Source organism: Macaca nemestrina, chromosome 1 (genome assembly GCF_043159975.1).
Source record: "Macaca nemestrina isolate mMacNem1 chromosome 1, mMacNem.hap1, whole genome shotgun sequence".
In the NCBI taxonomy this organism is placed as follows: Eukaryota; Metazoa; Chordata; class Mammalia; order Primates; family Cercopithecidae; genus Macaca; species Macaca nemestrina.
This window is the reverse complement of record NC_092125.1, coordinates 78,914,480-78,935,774: the sequence shown is the minus strand read 5'-3', so window position 1 is coordinate 78,935,774 and position 21,295 is coordinate 78,914,480. Positions and strand designations below refer to the sequence as shown.

At 37.2% G+C, this 21,295-nt stretch overlaps 1 protein-coding gene across 6 annotated transcripts in view; it reads right to left on the bottom strand.

The window, feature by feature from the left end:
* Window positions 1–12,792: 12,792 nt before the first annotated feature.
* LOC105493485 (microtubule affinity regulating kinase 1) overlaps window positions 12,793–21,295 on the bottom strand; it is a 143,022-nt gene continuing 134,519 nt past the window's right edge. For 4 of the 6 annotated variants that reach the window (XM_011761160.3, XM_011761161.3, XM_071080948.1 and 1 more), the window contains 2 exons: window positions 19,788–19,832; window positions 12,793–15,457 (listed from right to left, as the gene is read on the bottom strand). In XM_011761160.3, coding sequence (XP_011759462.1) covers window positions 15,103–15,457; window positions 19,788–19,832 — 400 coding nt within the window. In that variant the 3' untranslated portion in view covers window positions 12,793–15,102. The remainder of the gene's footprint in view (window positions 15,458–19,787; window positions 19,833–21,295) is intronic. The other 2 variants (XM_011761162.3, XM_011761164.3) reach the window with 1 other exon arrangement.

Here is a 21,295-nt window from a genome sequence, read left to right as displayed (position 1 = left end):
CACTATACTGTTTTACACAGGGGCTGCCGATTACATTCCCATCAGCAATTCACAAGGGTTCCAATTGCTCCACATATTTGCTAATACTTTTTGTTTTTGTTTTTTATAGTAGTCATCAAATCGGTGTAAGATGATGTCTCATTGTGGTTTTGATTTGCATTTCCCTAGTGATTAGTAATCTTGAACATCTTTTCATGTGCTTACTGGCCATTTTTATATCTTCTTTGCAGAAATGTCTATCCAGTTCCTTTGCCCATTTTTAATCAGGTTATTTGTTGTTGCCATTATTGCTGTTTCTAAGTAACATGTTTTTTTTGTTTTTGTTTTTTTTTTTTTTTTTTTTCACACGGAGTCTCACTCTGTCACCCAGGCTGGAGTGTAGTGGCATGATCTCAACTCACTGCAACCTCCGCCTACTAGGTTCAAGCGATTCCCCTGCCTCAGCTTCCTGAGTAGCGGGGATTACAGGCATGCACCAACACGCCCAGCTAATTTTTGTACTTTTAGTAGAGACAGAATTTCGCTGTGTTGGCCAGGCTGGTCTCGAATCCCTGACCTCAGGTGATCCGCCTGCCACAGTCTCCCAAAGTGCTAGGACAGGCGTGAGCCACCACACCCGGCCTAAGCAACATGTCTAACAACAGATTTGTTTTTGGTAAGGACTGCTGAGAAAGTTCTTGGAGGGAACCATGCTAAGTAGAAAACACCATGAAGAGCATCAAGTCTGTGAAAAGTGGGCCCAATGCAGGACATGGGCAGAGTTTGGGCTGTTATCTTTCAGCACTGCTGTCTTTCATCTGGTCGAAGATGACTCCTGGCTGTGCGCAGTGGCTCACGCCTGTAATCGCAGCACTTTGGGAGGCTGAGGTGGGCAGATCACTTGAGGTTGGGAGTTCGAGACCAGCCTGGCCAACATGACGAATCCCTGTCTCTACTAAAAATACAAAAATTAGCTGGGCCTGGTGGTGTGCACCTGTAGTCCCAGCTACTTGGGAGAATGAGGCACGAGAATCGTTTGAACCCCAAAGGCAGAGGTTGCAATGAGCTGAGATTGTGCCACTGCTCTTCAGCCTGGCCAACAGACTGAGGCTCTGTCTAAAAAAAAAAACAAAACAGAACGAAGATTACTCCTGTACATTACTTTACACTTCCTCATAGAAGCAAGAGGAGGTGGGGGACTCTCTTTATGGAGACACATAGGGCACAGGAAATGAACAGCCTTTATTCAAAGAGGGCTGCAGGGAAATACTGCCTCTCAGAGGAGGCAAGTCAAGACTGGGAGGTGGAAGGGAAGTCCTGTGCAGAGATGAGGTGGTGGGTGCTCCTTCAGACTGGGTTTCCAGAGAGCTGGAGAGAGGAGTGGAACAGAGTAGAGTAGTGAGAGCATGAGTCCCAGGGGAACAGAGCAACCTTGGACATACAAAGCTGTTAATCTGGAACTTTTTTAAAAAAGCTATCTTTAATGCTAGTTTAATTGGTTTAATATTATATTTCTTTAATATTTAGAGGTATCACTGAGCACTATAGCAAGGGCGGGGGAGGCCAATAAATATGTACAATGCACTTTGCCAAACCAGCTCAGTGGTTTGAACTTTCAATAAAAGTTCAAGGACTTTGAATAAAAGTAAAAGGACTTTGAATAAAAGGCAATTCCTCGAATATGTTATTTTACAAGCATGTTCCTGAGGATGTCTTGTCTCTCTTTCCCCATCCTCAGCCCTTTATGAAGGTATTCTTTCCAACCACCCACTGAGACTTTTTCTAAGAGGAATTCTGGTGACTCTAGTTTTTCCATCTCCTTACCTTTCGGTAATGTCTTGGGCCCCTCCTATGAACTGGAGTCCTGAAAACTGCCCACCTGGCCTATCTTTTAACCTGTGTTTTTGTGACAAAGGCAAATAAATTCCCAACTGATTTTTTATTTCATTCCCTTCTCTCAAGAAAAGTGATTGCCAGCTTCAGGGATAGAATATAACCATAGTTAAGAAAAAATAAAAATCTAAAAGCTACAAAAATATCATGTGTTTTGAAAAAATTTACCCAAGGAATAATTGTGGAAATATGTATAGATTTGTTTACAAGGACATTCATAGCAAAGTTATGATATGAAAAATTAGGGAAAAAAATCAAAATTTCCCCCAAACAGGTCATTAAGTAATCTTATTACACAGAATGTCATAAAACTGTTAAAATATTTTATTATAGCAGAGGCTTATCACCTCAGACTTTAACAGAGAGCCAGAAGGGGTAGCTGGCAAAAGCAAGCAGAATTTCACTCTTTTCTTTCCAACACACACACACACACACATATATATATAATGTATATATATAATTTTCTTATAGATATGTGTGTAGTACGTGTGTGTGTATATATATTCCATATATTTATTCTATGAAACAATACATTGGGGGAAAAAAAGTTCCACTTCATAAAAAAAAGCTTGAAGAATGTTGAAGAATATTGACATAAAGACCCAGAAAGAGGTCTATAGAGCTTAAGTGGAAAAGGTGTGTTGTGAAGCAGTGGTCAGTATGAATTTCATTTTTTAAGTTACTGTTGAATACTGGGTGTGGTGGCTCACCCCTGTAATCCCAACACATTGGGAGGCTGAGGCGGACAGATTACTTGAGGTCAGGAGTTTGAGACCATCCTGGCCAACATGGTGAAACCCTGTCTCTACTAAAAATACAAAAATTAGCCGGGTGTGGTGGCACATGCCTGTACAGGAGGCGGAGGCAGGAGAATTGCTTGAATCTGGAAGGCGGAGTTTACAGTGAGCCGAGATCATGCCACTGCACTCCAGCCTGGGCGAGACAGTGAGACTCCATCTCAAAAAATAAAATAAATAAATAAATAAATAAATTACTGTTGAATAAATGGGCTCAAGTTGGCCTCTGTGTATTGACCACCATGCTGTTTACTTCTGTACCACAGCCCAGGACCATTAACTCAAGCCTACCAGCACCAAACTCAAATTCTTGCACATCCAATTGCTGTAAATATAGCCCACTTTTTTTTCACCCTTTTAGAGCCCATCTGCTTTGCAGAACCTGTGAAACTGCACCCAACACCCTCTTGCCATATATAGGACAAACTGGGGGCTATGAAAGACCCCAGATGGCTGCTGTTCCTTAAGGATCTATGACCAAGAGACTCCTCACTATGCTGCTAAGTGACATCCCCAAACCTGCAAACCCCTCTCTGATCCTCCTCTCCCCAGGGAGGTTGCTTGTCCTTTTTCCCTGATGGTGGTGGCCCTGCTGCTGTATCTGGAAGGTCTTCTGATGTGAGGACTTTCCCCTTCCATGCAATCTGTCCAAACCTCACCCAAATAAAGCTCTTGTGTGCTACTGCCATCTCGTGGTCTGGTCTTTTCCTTGATCAACCCCCAACATTCAAACTCACTACAACCATATGCAGATTTTGCCACTGAAATACACTGGAGGACATACACCAAAATATTCACAGTGGTTTCTGGATAGTGAGGTGTTTCAGGTTTTTTTTTTTTCCTCTTTTGGCTTACCTATATTTTCTAAATTTTCATAAAATATCTGTCATTTTTTAAAGAAAATGAATAAATGATTTTATTTTTAAAAACAGAGTAGCATATAAAGTTATTTTTATTGCCATTCTGAGTTATTTTATGACTCCTAGCTGCAAAAGCAACATTCAAAGGCACTAGAACAGCTCAGAGTATGAAATTTCTGAAGTTTTTAAATTGTGGAAACCAAGAGAATTCCTTCACCTCACTTTTCTAATATATTTCTTTTCTTCCCCCAGTAGTTTATATTTGTTAGGTACTCAGAAAGGCCTTTTAGATGGAGTGGAATGATCTGGAACTATATGGCAGTTATGGCTTAGCGTAGTACAGCATATCATAGATGAAACTTTGGATACATAGGTGAATGGCAATATTATCTTGAGAAAAGTGTATACATTTACATAACTTCAAATGTCCTTGAAGTGAGAGAACCTCAATCTCTGATACCAGCTTGTCAATGTCAACCTCTTGAAATGCTCTTAAAAAGAGGACCTGCTACATCAACCTGGCCCACCCCAAGTAGCATTTTAAGTGGCTGCGATGAGCCAGGCTGTGTACTAGGAGCTGTCGTGCCATGTGTTATTGCTCTGGTTTGCTTAGTGCCAATTATTGTGTATTTGTTTCAGAATTCTCCTGGCTCACCAGATGTTACAGGAGGTCCTGTGTTGATTTTGTGGCTTTCTTCTTTATTAGTCTCAAGTCCCACTAATGTGTTTGTAAAATAAATACTTCTGGCAAACTTCAGGAAAAAAAAGTGTGAAATTTCTGAATTGCTAGAAGTGTGCTTTGAGGAACCTGAGCAAAACAGAAGAGGCACCAGACACTACCAAAACAGGTCAACATCAAAGATCTAGAAAGACCTTTGAGTGGCTTAGGAACTAAGCACCAAGGAAGGAAAATGAAAGGTAATTATTAGAAATTGGCATGGATTCATTAAGAACTGCATTACACCATATAACCTTTCCCCTCCTCCTTCTCCTCTTTCCTCTTGTTGTTGTTATTATTAAATGTAATGGAAAGTATGCCTAGATTTCAGCTATATATCTGGAAAAATCAATATGGGGAAGAGCAAGTTGAATGATCACAGATTTAGTGAGACTCGTAACTGGCTGAATGAAATAAATGCGGATCAGGAAATTATCCACATGCTTGTGCTTCAGGCCCCTCCCAATGGAGGATGGAGCTGGAGTGATGGGAGTGGGGAAGAGGGGTTTCCTTTGGGACTTACTTGGTTTTCTTTGTTGCTCTTGTGCCTGCCCTGGCAATATTTAGGGCAGGTTGGCTTTGTCTTTGTTACTACTGAAGCAGCAGTAGCATGACCCGTTTTGGGAGGCAGCTTAATTTACAGCCAGCATCATAAGAGCTCTTTCAATCTATATTTTGATTCTTGGACATTTATTATCAGTTAATCTAGACACAAAGAATAATAATCTATATAAATTACTGTTGGGGTTGAAAAAATTGTCCACTGTGGGTACAGGGATATCAAACTTCAGAATGCCTCATGTCGAATAATTTAATTAATGATGGCATAAAGAAATAATATTAACTCAATATAACTCAGATTCTACTTTAATACAATTTGCATTTTAGGAATGTATAAAGAATTCCAGTTAGATTTGTTTATATGTAAAAAGGTATGAGTTAGATATTATAAACAGGTAAGAAAGTTTGATTTCTCATAAACATTAAGGAGGAGGGTTTTCTGTTGTTTTACTTGCTTTACTACTTTCATGGCCCCATCTATGTTAAAATATGACTTACTTAGAGATAAACTAAGACTAAAACTAAGAAATGCCAGCTTTTTTCAAAGTAAGAAGTTACAGTAGTACTATTACTATTACTAAGTAAAAAGTAATACTTTTTCAAAGTCTTTCATTTTCAAAGTAAATATCACTAATTTTTTGGAATTACTTTTTTCTTAGAAAAATAAAGATCAAGATTGAAGTATCATTTCCCCACAGCTTGTCTACATTTCAAATGTATTAGCACCAAACCACTGAGTATAGCAGCAATTATTAGGAAATGTTACAGAACGTGTCTATTTGCAATGATCATAGAGTAGAGCTTTTGTTAAGTAGGTAGAAATTTTAAAAATATTGATGATTTTTAAAAGATGATGTATCTTATATGTAACACTCCATATCTACAAATGGGTTTTTGTACTTATTGCCATACTATACAGTGTCCTAACAGTCTTGTAAAACAGGCAGTCATTTTTTAAAGGTGTATTTTTTTCCGGACAATTCACTTTCATCATATATCCTTCTCTTTCACATACCTCTTGCTTTATACTCATGAAAATGTATTGTGGTGTTCTATTACATATACAGAAAATACAGACTGGGTGCAGTGGCTCACACCTGTAATGCCAGCACTTTGGGAAGCCAAGGCACGCAGATCACGAGGTCAGGAGATCGAAACCATCCTGGCTAACACGGTGAAACCCCGTCTCTACTAAGAATACAAAAATTAGCCAGGTTTGGTGGTACATGCCTGTAGTCCCACCTACTTGGGAGGCTAAGGCAGGAAAATAGCTTGAACCTGGGAGGCGGTAGTTGCAGGGAGCTGAGATCATGCCAATGCACTCCAGCCTGGGTGACAGAGTGAGACTCTGTCTCAAAGAACAAAACAAAAAACAAAAGAAAACGCAAATGCTGTTACTAACCAATATGATGAATGAAAAAAATTAACTTTTAACCATTCTGGCTTTTAATAAAGTTCTAAATGTTATATAGACAGGTTTCTACATAAATGTAAAAATTTTTAGCAATAAATAATTCAGTTATAATATGAATTTAGAGAATGGAAAATATTACATTTTATACTCCCCAAATAAATAATTTATTTTTAATGCTTCTAAAACCATAAAGGATATATGATTTTCACATTTGAAAACATTTATAAATGTTCTTAGTGTTCCCCCAAATACTTATCATTGGATCACTACTATATATTCTTTATTTCAGTTGCTGATCATGTCCTGAATCTACAACTATCATATCTTTTCTGAGAACATCCAAATCTGCCTTGAGATCCAGCTTCCAGTTTATAATCTGTCTATAGGACATTTCATTCAGAGTCCTTCACCTTAGCCTGCCATCTAAGTTGCTGCACTGAGCTGCAACCTATTTATTTGTTAAATAGAGGGGTAAAGTTTGATTATCTTTATGCTATGATTTAAAAATTCTAAGCCTGAAAGCAGATATTATTTTTACTTTTAAACTAGGCAACTCATGATTCTTTGATCCTCTTGCTTTTAACTTATTTGTGTCTATATTAAAAGTAGGTTTCTTATAGGCAGCATATAGTTGGTCTTGATGTTTTAATCCAATCGGCCAAGTACAGCCTTTGCACTGGGGCTTTTAGACCATTTACATTTAATGTAATTTTGATAGGATTGGGTTTAAGACTGCCATTTGTTGTTTGTTTCCTATTTTGTCATCTATTCTTTTGTTTCCTTTGTTTCTTTTTCTGCTTTTTTTCCCCACTGCCTTCCTTTGTATTGTGTTTTTATTTTTTTGTTTTTTTTGGTTCAATTAAAACATTTAATTGGTAAGTTAAAATTATTATATTTGTGTTACACTTTTTTTTCATTTTTGTTCTTGAGACAGGGTCTCACTCTGTCACCCAGGCTGGATGCAGTGGCACGATCTGAGCTCACTGCAGCCTCAACTTCCCAGGCCAAAGTGATCCTCCCACCTCCATCTCCCAAGTAGCTGGGACTATAGGCACAGACCACCATGTCTGGCTAATTTTTTTCTATTTTTTGTAGAGACAGGGTCTCACTATTTGTCCAGGATGGGCTTGAACTCCTGGGCTCAAGCGATTCTCCTACCTCGACCTCCCAAAGTGCTGGGATTACAGGTGTGAACCACTGCACCCAGTCAATGTGATGTTTTTATATACGTATACATTGTGGAATGGCTAAGTCAAGCTATTTAACATAGGTATTACCTCACATACATATCATATTTTGTGTGAGAACACTTAAAAATCTTCTGTCTTAGCAATTTTCATTATCTACAGTCACCGTGATATACAATAGATCTCTTGAATTTATTCCTTCTGTCTAATTTCGTATCCTTTGACCAGTATCTCCCTAATCCTATCTCCCCCAGCTTCTGGTAACTATTATTTTACTCTGTTTCTATGAGTTTGACTTTTTTAGATTCCACCTGTAAATGAGATCATATGGTATTTGTCCTTCTGTACCTAGCTTATTGCACTTCACATAATGTCCTGCAGGTGTCATTCACATCACAATTGGCAGGATTTCCTTCCTTTGTTAAGGCTGAATAATATTCCGTTATGTATATATGCCACATTTTCTTTATCCATTCATCTGTTTATGGACATTTAGGTTGGCACCATATCTTGACCATTGTTAATAATGCTGCAGTGAACACGGCAGTGCAGATATCTCTTCAACTCACAGATTTCATATCCTTTGGATATATACCCAGTAGTGGGATTGCTGTATCATATGGTAGTTCTATTTTTAACTTTTTGAGGAACTTCCATACTATTTTCCATAATGGCTATACTAATTTACATTCCCACCAACAGTGTACAAAAGTTCCCTTTTCTCTACATCCCTGCCAGCATTTATTAGCATTCAGCAATTTATAACAGTTATTCTAACAGGTGTGAGGTGATATCTCATTGTGGTTTTAATTTACACTTCCCTGATGACTAGTGCTATTGAGCATTCTCCCTTCGCTGGCCATTAGAATGTCTTCCTTTGAGAAATAGCTATTCAGGTCCTTTCCTTATTTTTCAATCAGGTTATTTGTTTTCTTATTGTTGAGTTGAGTTCATTTATATATTTTGGATATTAGCTCCTTTTCAGATGAATAGTTTGCAGATATAGTCTCCCATTCTGTAAGCTGCCTTTTCACTCTTTTGATTGTTTCCTTTGCTGTGCAGAAGCTTTTTTTTTTTTTTTTTTGAGACGGAGTCTCGCTCTGTCGCCCAGGCTGGAGCGCAGTGGCCAGATCTCAGCTCACTGTAAGCTCCGCCTCCCAGGTTCACGCCATTCTCCTGCCTCAGCCTCTGGAGTAGCTGGGACTACAGGCGTCAGCCACCTCGCCCAGCTAGTTTTTTGTATTTTTATTTTTTTAGTAGAGACGGGGTTTCACTGTGTTAGCCAGGATGGTCTCGATCTCCTGACCTCGTGATCCACCCGTCTCGGCCTCCCAAAGTGCTGGGATTATAGGCTTGAGCCACCGCGCCCGGCTGTGCAGAAGCTTTTAAGTTTGATGTAATTCTAAGAGAATTTTTAAAAATTCCATTTTTTCTTCTTTGCTGGCTCATTAGCTATAATTCTGTTTTGTACTTTTAGTGGTTGCTGCAAGGTTTACAGTACACATCTTTAACATACTCCATCTCCACTACATACATGATATAAGAGCTTTGCAAAAAACCTTCAGGCCTTTGTACTAGGTTGCCATAACTTTTACTTTTACATGTTATACATCTTACAATGCATTGTTAATATTTTTATTCTCAACATAGTTGTTATTTTTGGTGCTTTTTAATTCCTTTTTGTAGACTCCCATCTGGTATGTATTTTCTTATGCTTGAAGAACTTTATTTAACATTTCTTTCCCTGGCCTCTCAGCTCTATCTCTCACCTGCAAGCCTGCCGGTGATAAATTATTTCAGCTTTTATGTGTCTGAACATCTTTATTTTACCTTTGCTTTAGAAAGATAATTTTATCTGGGTATAGAATTCGAATTTGATAGTTTATATTTTTTCCCAATACTTGTCTGGCTTGCATCATTTCTGCAAGAAGTCAGTTGTTCTTATTTTTGTTCTTTTTTCTTCCTTATGTAATATGTCTGTTTTTTTCTTTTTCTTTTTTTTTTTTTTTGGTGGCTGATTTTACTGTTTCCCCCCCCCTTGCTGGTTTTAAGCAACTTGTGATATGAAAATTTAGTATAGTTTTCTTGATTGATGTTTATGAAACATTTTAGGTCTGTTTATGGTTTCCTGAAAATTTCAAAAAATTACATCTCCAAACATTTTTTCTCCCCCCACCTCCTCCTCTTTGTCAGGACTCTACACATATACTAGATTGCTTGACATTGTCCTACAGCTCTCTCATCTTTTTTCATCTGTTTTTTGTTTCATTTTGAATTTCTATTGTTATGTGTTCAAGTCCACTATCTTTCTTTCTGCAATGCCCAATCTACTAATTCCATTTATGTGTTCTCCTCAGAAATCTTAATTTTCATTTCTAGATGTTTGAATAGTGGTTTTTTTTTTTTTTTTTACATGAAATGTCTCTACTTAACCTTTTTTCTAACTTTCTGAACATATAAAATACAGTTACAATCATTGTTTTAATGTCTTTGTCTATCAATTTGACCATCTCTGCCATTTCTGGTTCAGTGTCAATTGATATTTCTCATTATGTGTTATATTTTCACACATATTTGCATGCAGGATAACCTTGAATTAATGCGAGTTATGAAGACTATTACCTTGTTGAGTGATGCACATTTTCTCCTTCCTTCCTTCCTTCCTTTCCTTCCCTCCCTGCCTCCCTCCCTCCCTCCTTCCTTCCTTCCTTTTTTTTTTTTTTTTGGTGTTTCGCTGTTGTTGCCCAGGCTAGAGTGCAATGGCGCGATCTTGGCTCACTGCAACCTCTGCCTCCTGGGTTCAAGCAATTCTCCTGCCTCAACCTCCCGAGTAGCTGGGATTACAGGCATGTGCCACCACACCCAGCTAATTTTTGTATTTTTCTTTTCTCTTCTTCTTTTTTCTTTTTTTTGAGACAGAGTCTCGCTCTGTTGGCCAGGCTGGAGTGCAATGGCACGATTTTGGCTCACTGCAACCTCTGTCTCCCAGGTTCAAGCAATTCTCTGCCTCAGCCTCCTGAGTAGCTGGGATAACAGGCGTGTGCCACCACACCCGGCTTATTTTTGTATTTTTAGTAGAGATGGGGTTTCACCATGTTGGCCAGGCTGGTCTCAAACTGCTGAGCTCAGGCGATCCACCCACCTCAGCCTTCCAAAGTGTTGGGATTACAGGTGTGAACCACCGCGCCTGGCACATTTTCTATTACTGTATTCTTGAGCTTTGTTCTGGGACATAGTTGTTACTAAGAAACCCTTATCCTTCTGGATATGGCTTTTGTTAAGCAGTACCAAGGCAGTGTTAGTGCTAAGTAGCTCCCACTACTGAGGCAAAACTCTTCCGAGTACTACGCCCACTGCTCCATGAATTGTTTTCTACAAATGGCTGGTTGGACTAGCCATTACCCTTGCATGAGGTTCGATGAATTGTTCCTTCTAATACTTTCAGGTGGTTCTTTCACTGGCCTCATACAGTTTTCTTACATTCATGTGCTGATTTCTGCAGATCTCCAGAGCTGTTTCTTTGGTATCCCTCCACCTGCCTCTTCCCTGCAGACTCTAGCTGTCTTGGCCTCCCTGGCCTCTCAGTTCTGACTTCTTAACCAGAGAGAATGCCAGGCTCCAACTTCATTTTCCTCTCCCTGTGCCACATGCTGGGCCAATCACAGAGGTCATTTTGTTTGTTTTCCTCTCAAGAATCATTGTTCTTCATGGACTAACAGCCAATAAAAATTTTTATTCTGATGAAAACATTCTGTGAAATTATTACATATATCTCATCTTGTTTCTTCATTGTCTCAGGTGGGAGAGTAAATCTGGTACTTGTCACTCCACGTGAAGTGAAAGTGGAAGTCTTAAAATGCAAGCTGAAAACTTGAATCCAATGCCAGGAAGCTCTGCTCCCACCAAATCATCTTTCTTACAGTCTGTGAATCCTATTCATGACACCTTGTTTTTTTTGGAGGGGGAGGGAGGACAGGGACCACTCTGTCACCCAGGCTGGAGTGCAGTGTCATGATCTCAGCTCACTGCAACCTCTGCCTCCTAGGCTCAAGCGATCCTCCCACCTCAGCCTCCCAAGTAGCTGGGACTATAGGTGCATGCCAACATGATGGGCTAATTTTTGTATTTTTTGTACAGACAGAGTTTCACCATGTTGCCCAGGCTGTTCTTAAACACCTGAGTTCAAGCGATCCACCCACTTAGGGCTCCCAAAGTGTTGGGGCTACAAGCATGAGCCATTGTACTCGGCCCATGATACTTTGTTGATACATCTTTTGAAATGTCTCTCATATACCTTGTTGATACATCTTTTGAAATATCTCTCATATACCTTGTTGATACATCTTTTGAAATGTCTCTCATATACCTTGTTGATACATCTTTTGAAATGTCTCTCTCCTTTTACCTTTTTCCACCCTGTGTTAACCATCCCACATCTATGCTATTTCATTCATGTTTTATTGTTTTAACCTCTGAAAAGATCTTCCTGCCTCTAATCTTTAATCCAGTTCATACATTTCTATGATACATTTTTTTTTACTGCTATTTCCTAGAACCTAGACACTAATGTACACTGGCACTCAACAAACTTGTTGAATTAATGACCCATTCTTTAACAACCAATTTATTAGGTACTTCTTTGGCATAAAAAAACCTCCTAATTTCTCCCCTCTATCCATAGATCAAGTCCAAGCTGAGACTGCCAATTGATGCTTTACGTAATCAGCTATTAATCAAGCTATGTGAACCCTGCCACTTCCTAGAATATGTGGTTTATTTTTAACATGTCTTAGCGCTATTACTAACTTGAAGCCTTTTTTCCATCTGTAGGATCTTTTCTATTGTCTCTTAAATTTTACCCACTCTTTAAATCCCTTAAAAGACCTCTTTCCAATGTCCATACAGAATTCACTCTTCTCTGAATTTCTATAGCATCTATTATCTGCGCTTGTTTGAGCGCTTTCCGTTTCCTCTGTGTGTCTGTGTGTGTGTATGTTTTAGTTGTGCATATATTTACATTTATCTTTTCGAATGGAACAAAATTTCAGAGAGTTGGAACTATCTTTTATAATTTTTTTTATGTATCTTAAGACAAAGTAGGTATTTCAATAGATATTTTGAAAATGAAGGCAGAGGTCATCTTGATTAATTTGCACAGGCTAATGGAATCACTAGTTTACAGTAAATTGGCCCCGCTGCTCACTGTATGCTTCCCCGCTCCCCGGCCCCATGGTGTGAAATGACACTGTTGGCGAAAATCACCTCAAAATAAGGTCTTTTAGGTTTTAAATCAAATTCTATCTTAGAGAATATATTGAATCAAGGTTCTGGAGTATATTTAATCTTATTCTTTTCATTTAACAAATAAAATGCTGTGCCCCAGTTTCCACAAAATAATTAATTTAATATAAGGGATGTCATATCAAATAATATTTCAACAGAAGCCAAGGAAATCCTGGTATCACATAGCCAGTGAACATAAACTGGTATTTATTTATGCAAACATATTGCAAAATTCCTCTAAACCTTTGAAAAATATTTGTTGTCATGAACACATAAAACGAAAAATCTAAAGTGAGTATCAAGATTTCATTTTTAGTTCATAAAAGATATTGAAGTCAAATTCCTTTCTATAAACACAGAAGAGTTGGCCACAGTGAGAAAATGTAAGAAAACATCAGTTTCTACCGTGGAAAACACAGCAGGAGGTCTATTTTTTAAAAAAAGTATTTCAGTGACAGGAATTCCTATAAAAAGATTAAATATTCTTGTCATAATGACAAGAAATCTTCATAGCTTCAATAATCTTGAAAACCTTCACAGCTTCACCTTTTGCCAACTCAATTTAGAACACATACAATAAACTCCTCATACAGAATACTTTTGTACTAGAAAACAGGTAATTCACATTCTGATAAAGAGCAAAAGACAAGTGCTTTATTATGAGAACTGTTCAAGTAAAATTTCAGTGTGCACCAGTGAAAGTGAATAAAGATTTGCATCAATTTTTTTTGAATGAACACTAGGTTAAAAAGGGGCTACACATTTTTTTTTTTTTTCAAACACCACCCTTTGCTAAGGCAAAAAAAAAAAAAAAACTTCACTTAATTTTAGAACATAACTGTTACAGAAGAAAGCTATATCACAGTACAGTACAGAATGTAAAATTCACCCTAGTCTGGAAGCCATTATGGAATGGCACATCACCTACACTTAGACCTTCTAATGTAGGTTGGAATTACAGTATTTATCACAGCTTTATTTTCTTTAAACTGATAAAATTTGAATACACTTTCTATTTTTCAGGAGTGTGCAGATGGGGCCCATATGTTGATATTACAGTAATTACAACAGTAAATAACATTGCACAGTCAACCTCCAAGGCTAATTCAGTATAAAATAACAAGTATTAAAATGTACCTTTACTAGTGGTTTTACATCGCATATATCACTAATTATGAAAGAAAAGTAGGCAAATGCCCAATCACAAAGCGGCACATTATAGGCATAATGATGTGGAATAAATACAAGAAATCTGGCAAAATATTTAAAACAAATGAGTTACATGGGAACAAACTCAACAACCACATAAGCATAAATCAATAATATACTGTTATAAATAGTATGTTTTGCTCACAAGTCTCTTAAGTACTTATAGATATTACAGTGGCAGGGGTGAATGAAGAAGATAGGAGGAGAATGAGGCAAATGTTTCCAATGCCAGTTAATTCCTGAGGTGGCATTATTTCTTAACTGATGCATTGATCAACACTATAAAGATGAGTTTGTGCTATGAAACAGTCCCAATATTATTATATTCCCGCAATTATATTGCGGTATGCTGAAGGCAGCAAACCTACGTGACAATTTATGTTATAATAGCCAGATAAAGTATGTTTTTTTTCTTTTAAATTTTGTTGCTACAATTAGCAGTGGGTCAGAAAACACTTCAAAGTTCAAAAGAAACTTGATGTAGATTTAACTTTTTCCCCAGTACTTCTTAGTTAGCTCAAGGCAATGCTATTATTGAATTTCATGTACTTGAATTTAAAAACTCTTAAGTGCCAACACTGTAAACATTTTGTATCTTCTCAACTAAACCTTGTGGGATAACAAGGAAAAGAGCAAAGATAAGCAGTAATAATTTTGTGTATAATAAAGCTGATCTATTTTTCAGCTTCTGGTTTAAATTTAAATATGATTTTAAAACAATTTTTAAAGGTCCATGCTACAACTTTGTAAAGACTATTTGTATGCACTTTTAATTCTGGACACAATTTTCAAAATTGCATGATGGAGGTAAGAATTTAAAAAACCCACCAGAATGTAAGTAACAGGGAAGAACATTTTCAAATCAAAGCATCAAACGTACATTCATGTGCAGAAATCTAGACAACTATACAAGGTTTTAAGCAATCGTGTTTTATTATACAACTCTATGAACAGAAAATGAACAGAAATACACAATATACTTACCTGTACATGTGAACCTACTTTTTAAGCTACAGATATTTATTATAGTTCATACTGACTTTAATTTTACAGTTCATAACTATGTATAACCTTATTGCATTAAGGGCAAATTCTACATGGGGAGATTCACAGGCAGACCACATTAGGCATTACCAGTACATTCAAAAACTGTACCTCATATATGTATGTATCTTCCCTGAACCTGTAAATTTGGAGTTCTTTACAGCTTAAGCTCATTTGCTATTTTTGATGCAATGTTCTTAAAGGCAATAGATGTCCCGGATATTCGCTTGAAGCGGACCCCATTAAGTGACAGTCGTGGCAACTTGCAGACTTCCATCTCCCACTGCACGAGGCTATCCTGTCTAGCATCTCCATGGACACAGAAAAGCAAAAATCTCTCTTTTTGCTCATAATCACAGTTATTCGCATCTAACACTTTTCGGATTTCTCTCATCATGTCATTAGGGTCCATTGAACTAGTGGTCTTCATACTCCATGTGAACCGCAAAGAACGCGGCTTAGAATCTTTACCCTCTTCCTTGTCTCTTTCTTTTGGTTCCCCTGATGTACTTCTGGAAGAAGAGGGCAACGGGAAGGAATGAAAACAAATATTTCACTCAGAAAAGAGATCAAAACGCACATAAAATCTAAGTGGTCATAATTCAGTGCCTAATAAAACTACGTAATTTGCAGACTACCCTCAGATGGACGCCAAGATTTATGTTATCTTGCTGTTACAGAAACACACCCCAAGATGCCACCTGTTTTGACTTTTAATATTGTCAATCTAAAATAGCATTTTTCTTAAATATAAGTGGCTTGAGGGAAACATGTCTGCAACTGAAAGTGAAGAACTTAATACCTTCTTCAGTTCCATATTTCTCTGTTCAAGCACACACAAAATAGGAACCACTAATATTCTATTTGGAAATAACACATTTTTGAAATACAAAAAAATATTTCTGCCTTTTTGGATAGGAGGAATATAATAACTTCAGAGGGAAAGATAATTCGTTTACCTGATAAGGTTGAGAAAGAATGTTGTACAGCAATTATGTAAAGACGTTAGATTATACCACATGTCTCAGTGTCCTCCAGTGATTTCTCATTTCACTAAAGACATCCTTAAAACAGTCTACAACATTCCCCATGACTTGCACTCCAACTTCTACTCTCCCCACCCCATTTCCTAGAATTTTTCTCCTTCCTCACTCCTATCAGAACACAATGGCCTCCATGCTATTCCTGGAACACACGGGTTATGTTCTTGTTATAAGGATGTTGCACAGACTGTTCCCTCTGTCATGAATGCTTCTCCCCAGATGGCTGTGACGCTAACTCCTTTACTTTTTTCAAATTTCTGCTCACTTTCTTCATGAGGCTTCCCCTTACCGCCCTACTGTACCCTAACTCCCATCCTAGCATGGCCAACCCCCCTTAGCTTGCTTTAATTTTTCTCTATAGCACTTACACATTCTAACATATTATTTAATCCATTTGTTAGGGTGTTTACTGCCTGAGTCTATCATTAGATTGTAAACTCCAGGAGGGCAAGGAATTTTGTCTATTTCATTCACTGATCTATCTCAGGCATCTAGAACTGTGCTGGGTAAATAGTAATCATTAACATATTTGTTAAATGACTAAATCTCACTGAATTTTACTTATTGCAGGCATCCCACAAGTAATATGGAAACAAAAAACCTATTTCAAATAGTCATAGGAAGAAACCTGCATAGCTTCATCAAAGTTAATAGATCATTCGTGATACAGAAAATCCTGTAATTAAATTTCTTGAACAATTATCCAAATAGAGATGTTACACTGCAACTTGTTAACCTATCTCACTTCTGTGATTTAAGAAAAAAAAAAAGTACCTTGAAAGGAGTTTATAATCTACTGCATAAATATTTTAAATTAATATATATACATTTTATATCAATAGTATAATATATATTCATGTATAATTTTATATATATATTATTTATTTCATTTCTAAATGAAATAAAGTGTCTGAGCCTAGGTATCTGAGTCCCCAAAGCTCTGCAAACTATGCAGTCTTGAGAAAATAAGGAAAGGAATAGGTAGAGAAAATAAATTTCCAAAGACTATTAATAAGTATGGGAAGTATGTACTTCATGTTCTCTATTTCTCTTTTTGCCCACTGAATCTAAGCCATTACATCACAGGCCTCTTAGGGCTTGCAAGCCAACCAGAGTCATTTACCAAGGTCACATGTATAATTCTGGTGGATTTGGCATGCTGGAAGGGACTTGAGAGATCAGTTGACTGAGCACTCATTTTAAAGACGGAACTGATGGCTGGAAAACTTAGAATTACTTTTCTGTGGTTCACACCTGTAATCCCAGCACTTTGGGAGGCCAAGGTGGGAGGACCATGAGGTCAGGAGTCTGAGACCAGCCTGGCCAACATGGTGAAACCTTGTCTCTACTAAAAATATAAAAATTAGCCAGGTGTGGTGGCACGCGCCTGTAATCCCAGCTACTCGGGAGGCTGAGGCAGGAGAATTGCTTGAACCCGGGAGGCAGAGGTTGCAGTGAGCTGAGATCGTGTGACTGCACTCCAGCCTAGGCAACAGAGCAAAACTTTGTCTCAGAAAAAAAAAAAAAAAAATTAGTTTTCTGAACTTACAGAGCTAATGAGTTGAAAAGTAAAGACTAGAACTCAGGGGTATTATTCTAAGTCTAGTTTCCTTCTATTCCACCTTAAGATGACTTTAAGACAATAAAATTTTTTTTGCACGGTCTCACAGACATTGCCACTGATAATATCAATTCTAGAAAGCTCCTGGAAATGTGCATATTAATATAATAACAACTAACATTTATTGAGTATTTACTAGGTGCAGGAACTGCCCTAAGTGCCTAAAATGTATTAATTACTCATTTACCCCTCAGAACAATCCTAGGAGGCAGGTAGAGTGAGGACATGGAGGCACACAGAGTTGAAGTAACTTCCCCAAAGCAACACAGTAAAGTGGTAGAACACAGCTGAAACCCATGCACTCTGGCTGAGAACCTGTACTTCTAACCACAGTATTTCCCCATCTTCCTGAAATGACAGAACCTCACTATAACTGGCTTGATCCCACCTATGTTCCTTGCTGTTTTTTTTCCATCTGTAAAATAGGCATTTTCACCTAGTTGTGAAAATTAAATGACCAGAAAGTACTTTATTTTTATTTTTATTTTATTTTTTTTTTTTTTGAGACGGAGTCTTGCTCTGTCGCCCAGGCTGGAGTGCAGTGGCCGTATCTCAGCTCACTGCAAGCTCCGCCTCCTGGGTTCACGCCATTCTCCTGCCTCAGCCTCCCGAGTAGCTGGGACTACAGGCGCCCGCCACCTCGCCCGGCTAGTTTTTTTTTGTATTTTGTAGTAGAGACGGGGTTTCACCGTGTTAGCCAGGATGGTCTCGATCTCCTGACCTCGTGATCCGCCCGTCTCGGCCTCCCAAAGTGCTGGGATTACAGGCTTGAGCCACCGCGCCCGGCCCAGAAAGTACTTTATAGTTAGTATTCAATAAGTTAGTTCAAAAGCAAAAATAGAACCAAACCCAACAACAACCAAACAAAACGGAATGTGAAAAGTATTGTGTAAACATTTATAAAAGATCAGTTACTAATTCTTATAATGCAATAAAATTATGTAGTTGTATCAAAAGGATAAAAATGTAACTATTAATGGCCACTTGCAACGCACACACTACTAAATGTCTCAGAGGGAAATTTAGTGGAAATATAGGATGAAATGCAAGGAGGGGCTCAAAAGTGAAGACTAAGTGAGGGAGAGGCTAAGAACAAGTCCTCCATGTTTATGCAAAAGGCAGAAGAAAGTGAAGAATATTCGTCTTGCTCCCCTGTGGCTCCGTACCATGGTGACTCAGGTACCTAACTCTACAAAGAAACATTTCAACTATTATTACTAAATATAAATATAGCACAGTTTGTTAAAAAGACTACATGGGAATGCTATAGTTTTCCCAAAGTTAATTATGTTTTATATTTTAAGTAATTTGAAAAGTAGAAATCAAACTGGAGGCTTGTGTTCAGCTGGTCACAATCGTTTCTGAATGAAGCCAGAGTCTTTCGTACTGTGGAATACTTGTTGGTTGTAAAATTTACGTTGCAACCCTTAAGGCTTGTGTACACTCAAAATAAATTAATGCCTTCATTTCTTAAATTTCCCATTTGTAAAATATTAACACAAGTACTAACATGTCCATAATGTGGTCCCTAGAACAGCAGCATAAGCATCTCCTGGGGACTTGTTAGAAATGTAAATGCACAGGCACCTGCCTCAGCCCCTGAATCAGAAACCCTGGGTGTGGGATCCAGTAATCTTTTTATCAAGTCTTCCCTGTAATTCTGATTGTGCTCAGATATGAAACCCATTGCCAGAATGAATATACAACTAGCATTAAATGTCAAAAAAAGAAATCCCCAAAAGTATGGCAGGATAGAATTTTTAAATGTGGTCAAACATTGAATTCTCACCTAAAATATATTACTAACATCAAATCTTCCTTCCCTGTTCTGTGTTATTTGTGCTATTTGACTCACACTAATTTTAGTTACATTACTTTAGTGAGAAAAATATCAGGACATTTAATCTATTAATTCTTCAGCTTGACATACTTTATAGAACAGAAATCCTATTTTTTTACCAAGTACACAATTCCAATGCATGTTTGGAAAACAAACTTAAAGTTGACTGACTTGAATGCTAGGTAATGTTATGAAAACCCACCCCAATATAAAAATCTAAAATATGCATGCTATCTAGTTATTAGATCTATTCATGACCATTAAGTGCTCGAAGTATTTCAAAAGTACGTTTTCACACACAGGGACCTAGCAGCGAAGTATTAATAGTGGCTCCTCACCTTGAGGTGTCGGTTCTGCCACTGGCTTCGCCTTCACTTGGATCCCTCAAAACAAAGTGAAGGTTGAGATTTAATGATAAAAGTAAAAAATATATCAAGAAAACCTATATCTAAAATTATTTTAAAATTAGCTTGTTGAGCAAACTTCTACCGTGACAGTTTTCTATCACTAGTCAGTCTGAGACTATTTCTCATGTTTTTCATCATAACCGCATGTAATTTATCATTTATTGAGCGTCTACTCATTTTTGTCAACAGGCAATATAAGGTGAAAGTTTAGAATTTTTTTTCTTAATCTTCCAATTCCCAGCCACAATTCATTTGAAGTCATAATTTATCTTTTGGTTTAGTTTAATCTAAAGTTAAAACTACTTAATAATTATCAACAGCAAGATTCAACTCCAAATTTGTGATTATGTATAATTTTAGTAGTCGCTCAATTTAGAAAATATATACATTAACTTTGTAGTTAGCAAATAAATACCAATTTCTAAATAAGCAATTTCTCTTAGAAGTTATGCTAACAATTCATGCACATGATAAAATATTACAGCAAATTAACAGCCTATCCATGTAGGCAAGTCTAAAAACATGGATTCAATCTTAAATAAAAACACGAACCTTACCTTGATATCCACCTGTGAAATAAAACCAGGAAAACACTACTAATTGTTCTGAGTTGCATGTAATTAATATTTTTGAAGTCTACCAAAATTTTAATGCTTTGCTATTTTTAAAGGTAATTAAATATCTTGTGATAGAGGGTAAAATACTATTAAATAGTGGGAAAAATCACCAACTTGAATCCTTAAGTTAATGTTGTCTTAATGTTTTAGCCATTCCAGAAACATTTCTATTAATTACGTAAAATTAATGCAATAAGAATAAAATCAGTGGTACTCTCCCATCCCCCAAATTAATAAAACATACCCACACACCAAGCTCTAAAATTTTAAATTGTTCTTAAGAATATGAATGCCTCATGCCTCTCAGGGTCTTTAACTAATACATGCCTTTCTTAACAAACATATTATGAAAAAAATTTTTTTCTATCTGAATTTAAAAGAATACTAAAATGTATTCTCACATTCAAATGTAATTTCTTAAATTTCTATTTTTAATAACTGGCATTTTCATTGGGAAGAATAATAAAAATTCAATGCCATCTATACAAATCCATTTTTATTATAGCACATGGAAATAAATAAAACATTTTTGAGCAGGCTCAAAGTGAAATGTACATTTTCAGTTACATGTAGATGAACTGATAGACACAGATGGGCAGTGTACCAACTTGGCAAGCAAGACAGTAATGCTGTCGACTCCCACTGCTAAGACAAAATTCCTTTAGGAAGGGACAAAAATCTCACTGGACTTTTCTGTCCTATTTATATTATGCTTTATTATTCAGTATTAGCAAACACCTATTCCACAGCAGCTAAACTTAAAGCATTAGGAGTGAAATGTCCCTTAGACCCTATTTCCTCTGCTATAATTGACTGAAATCG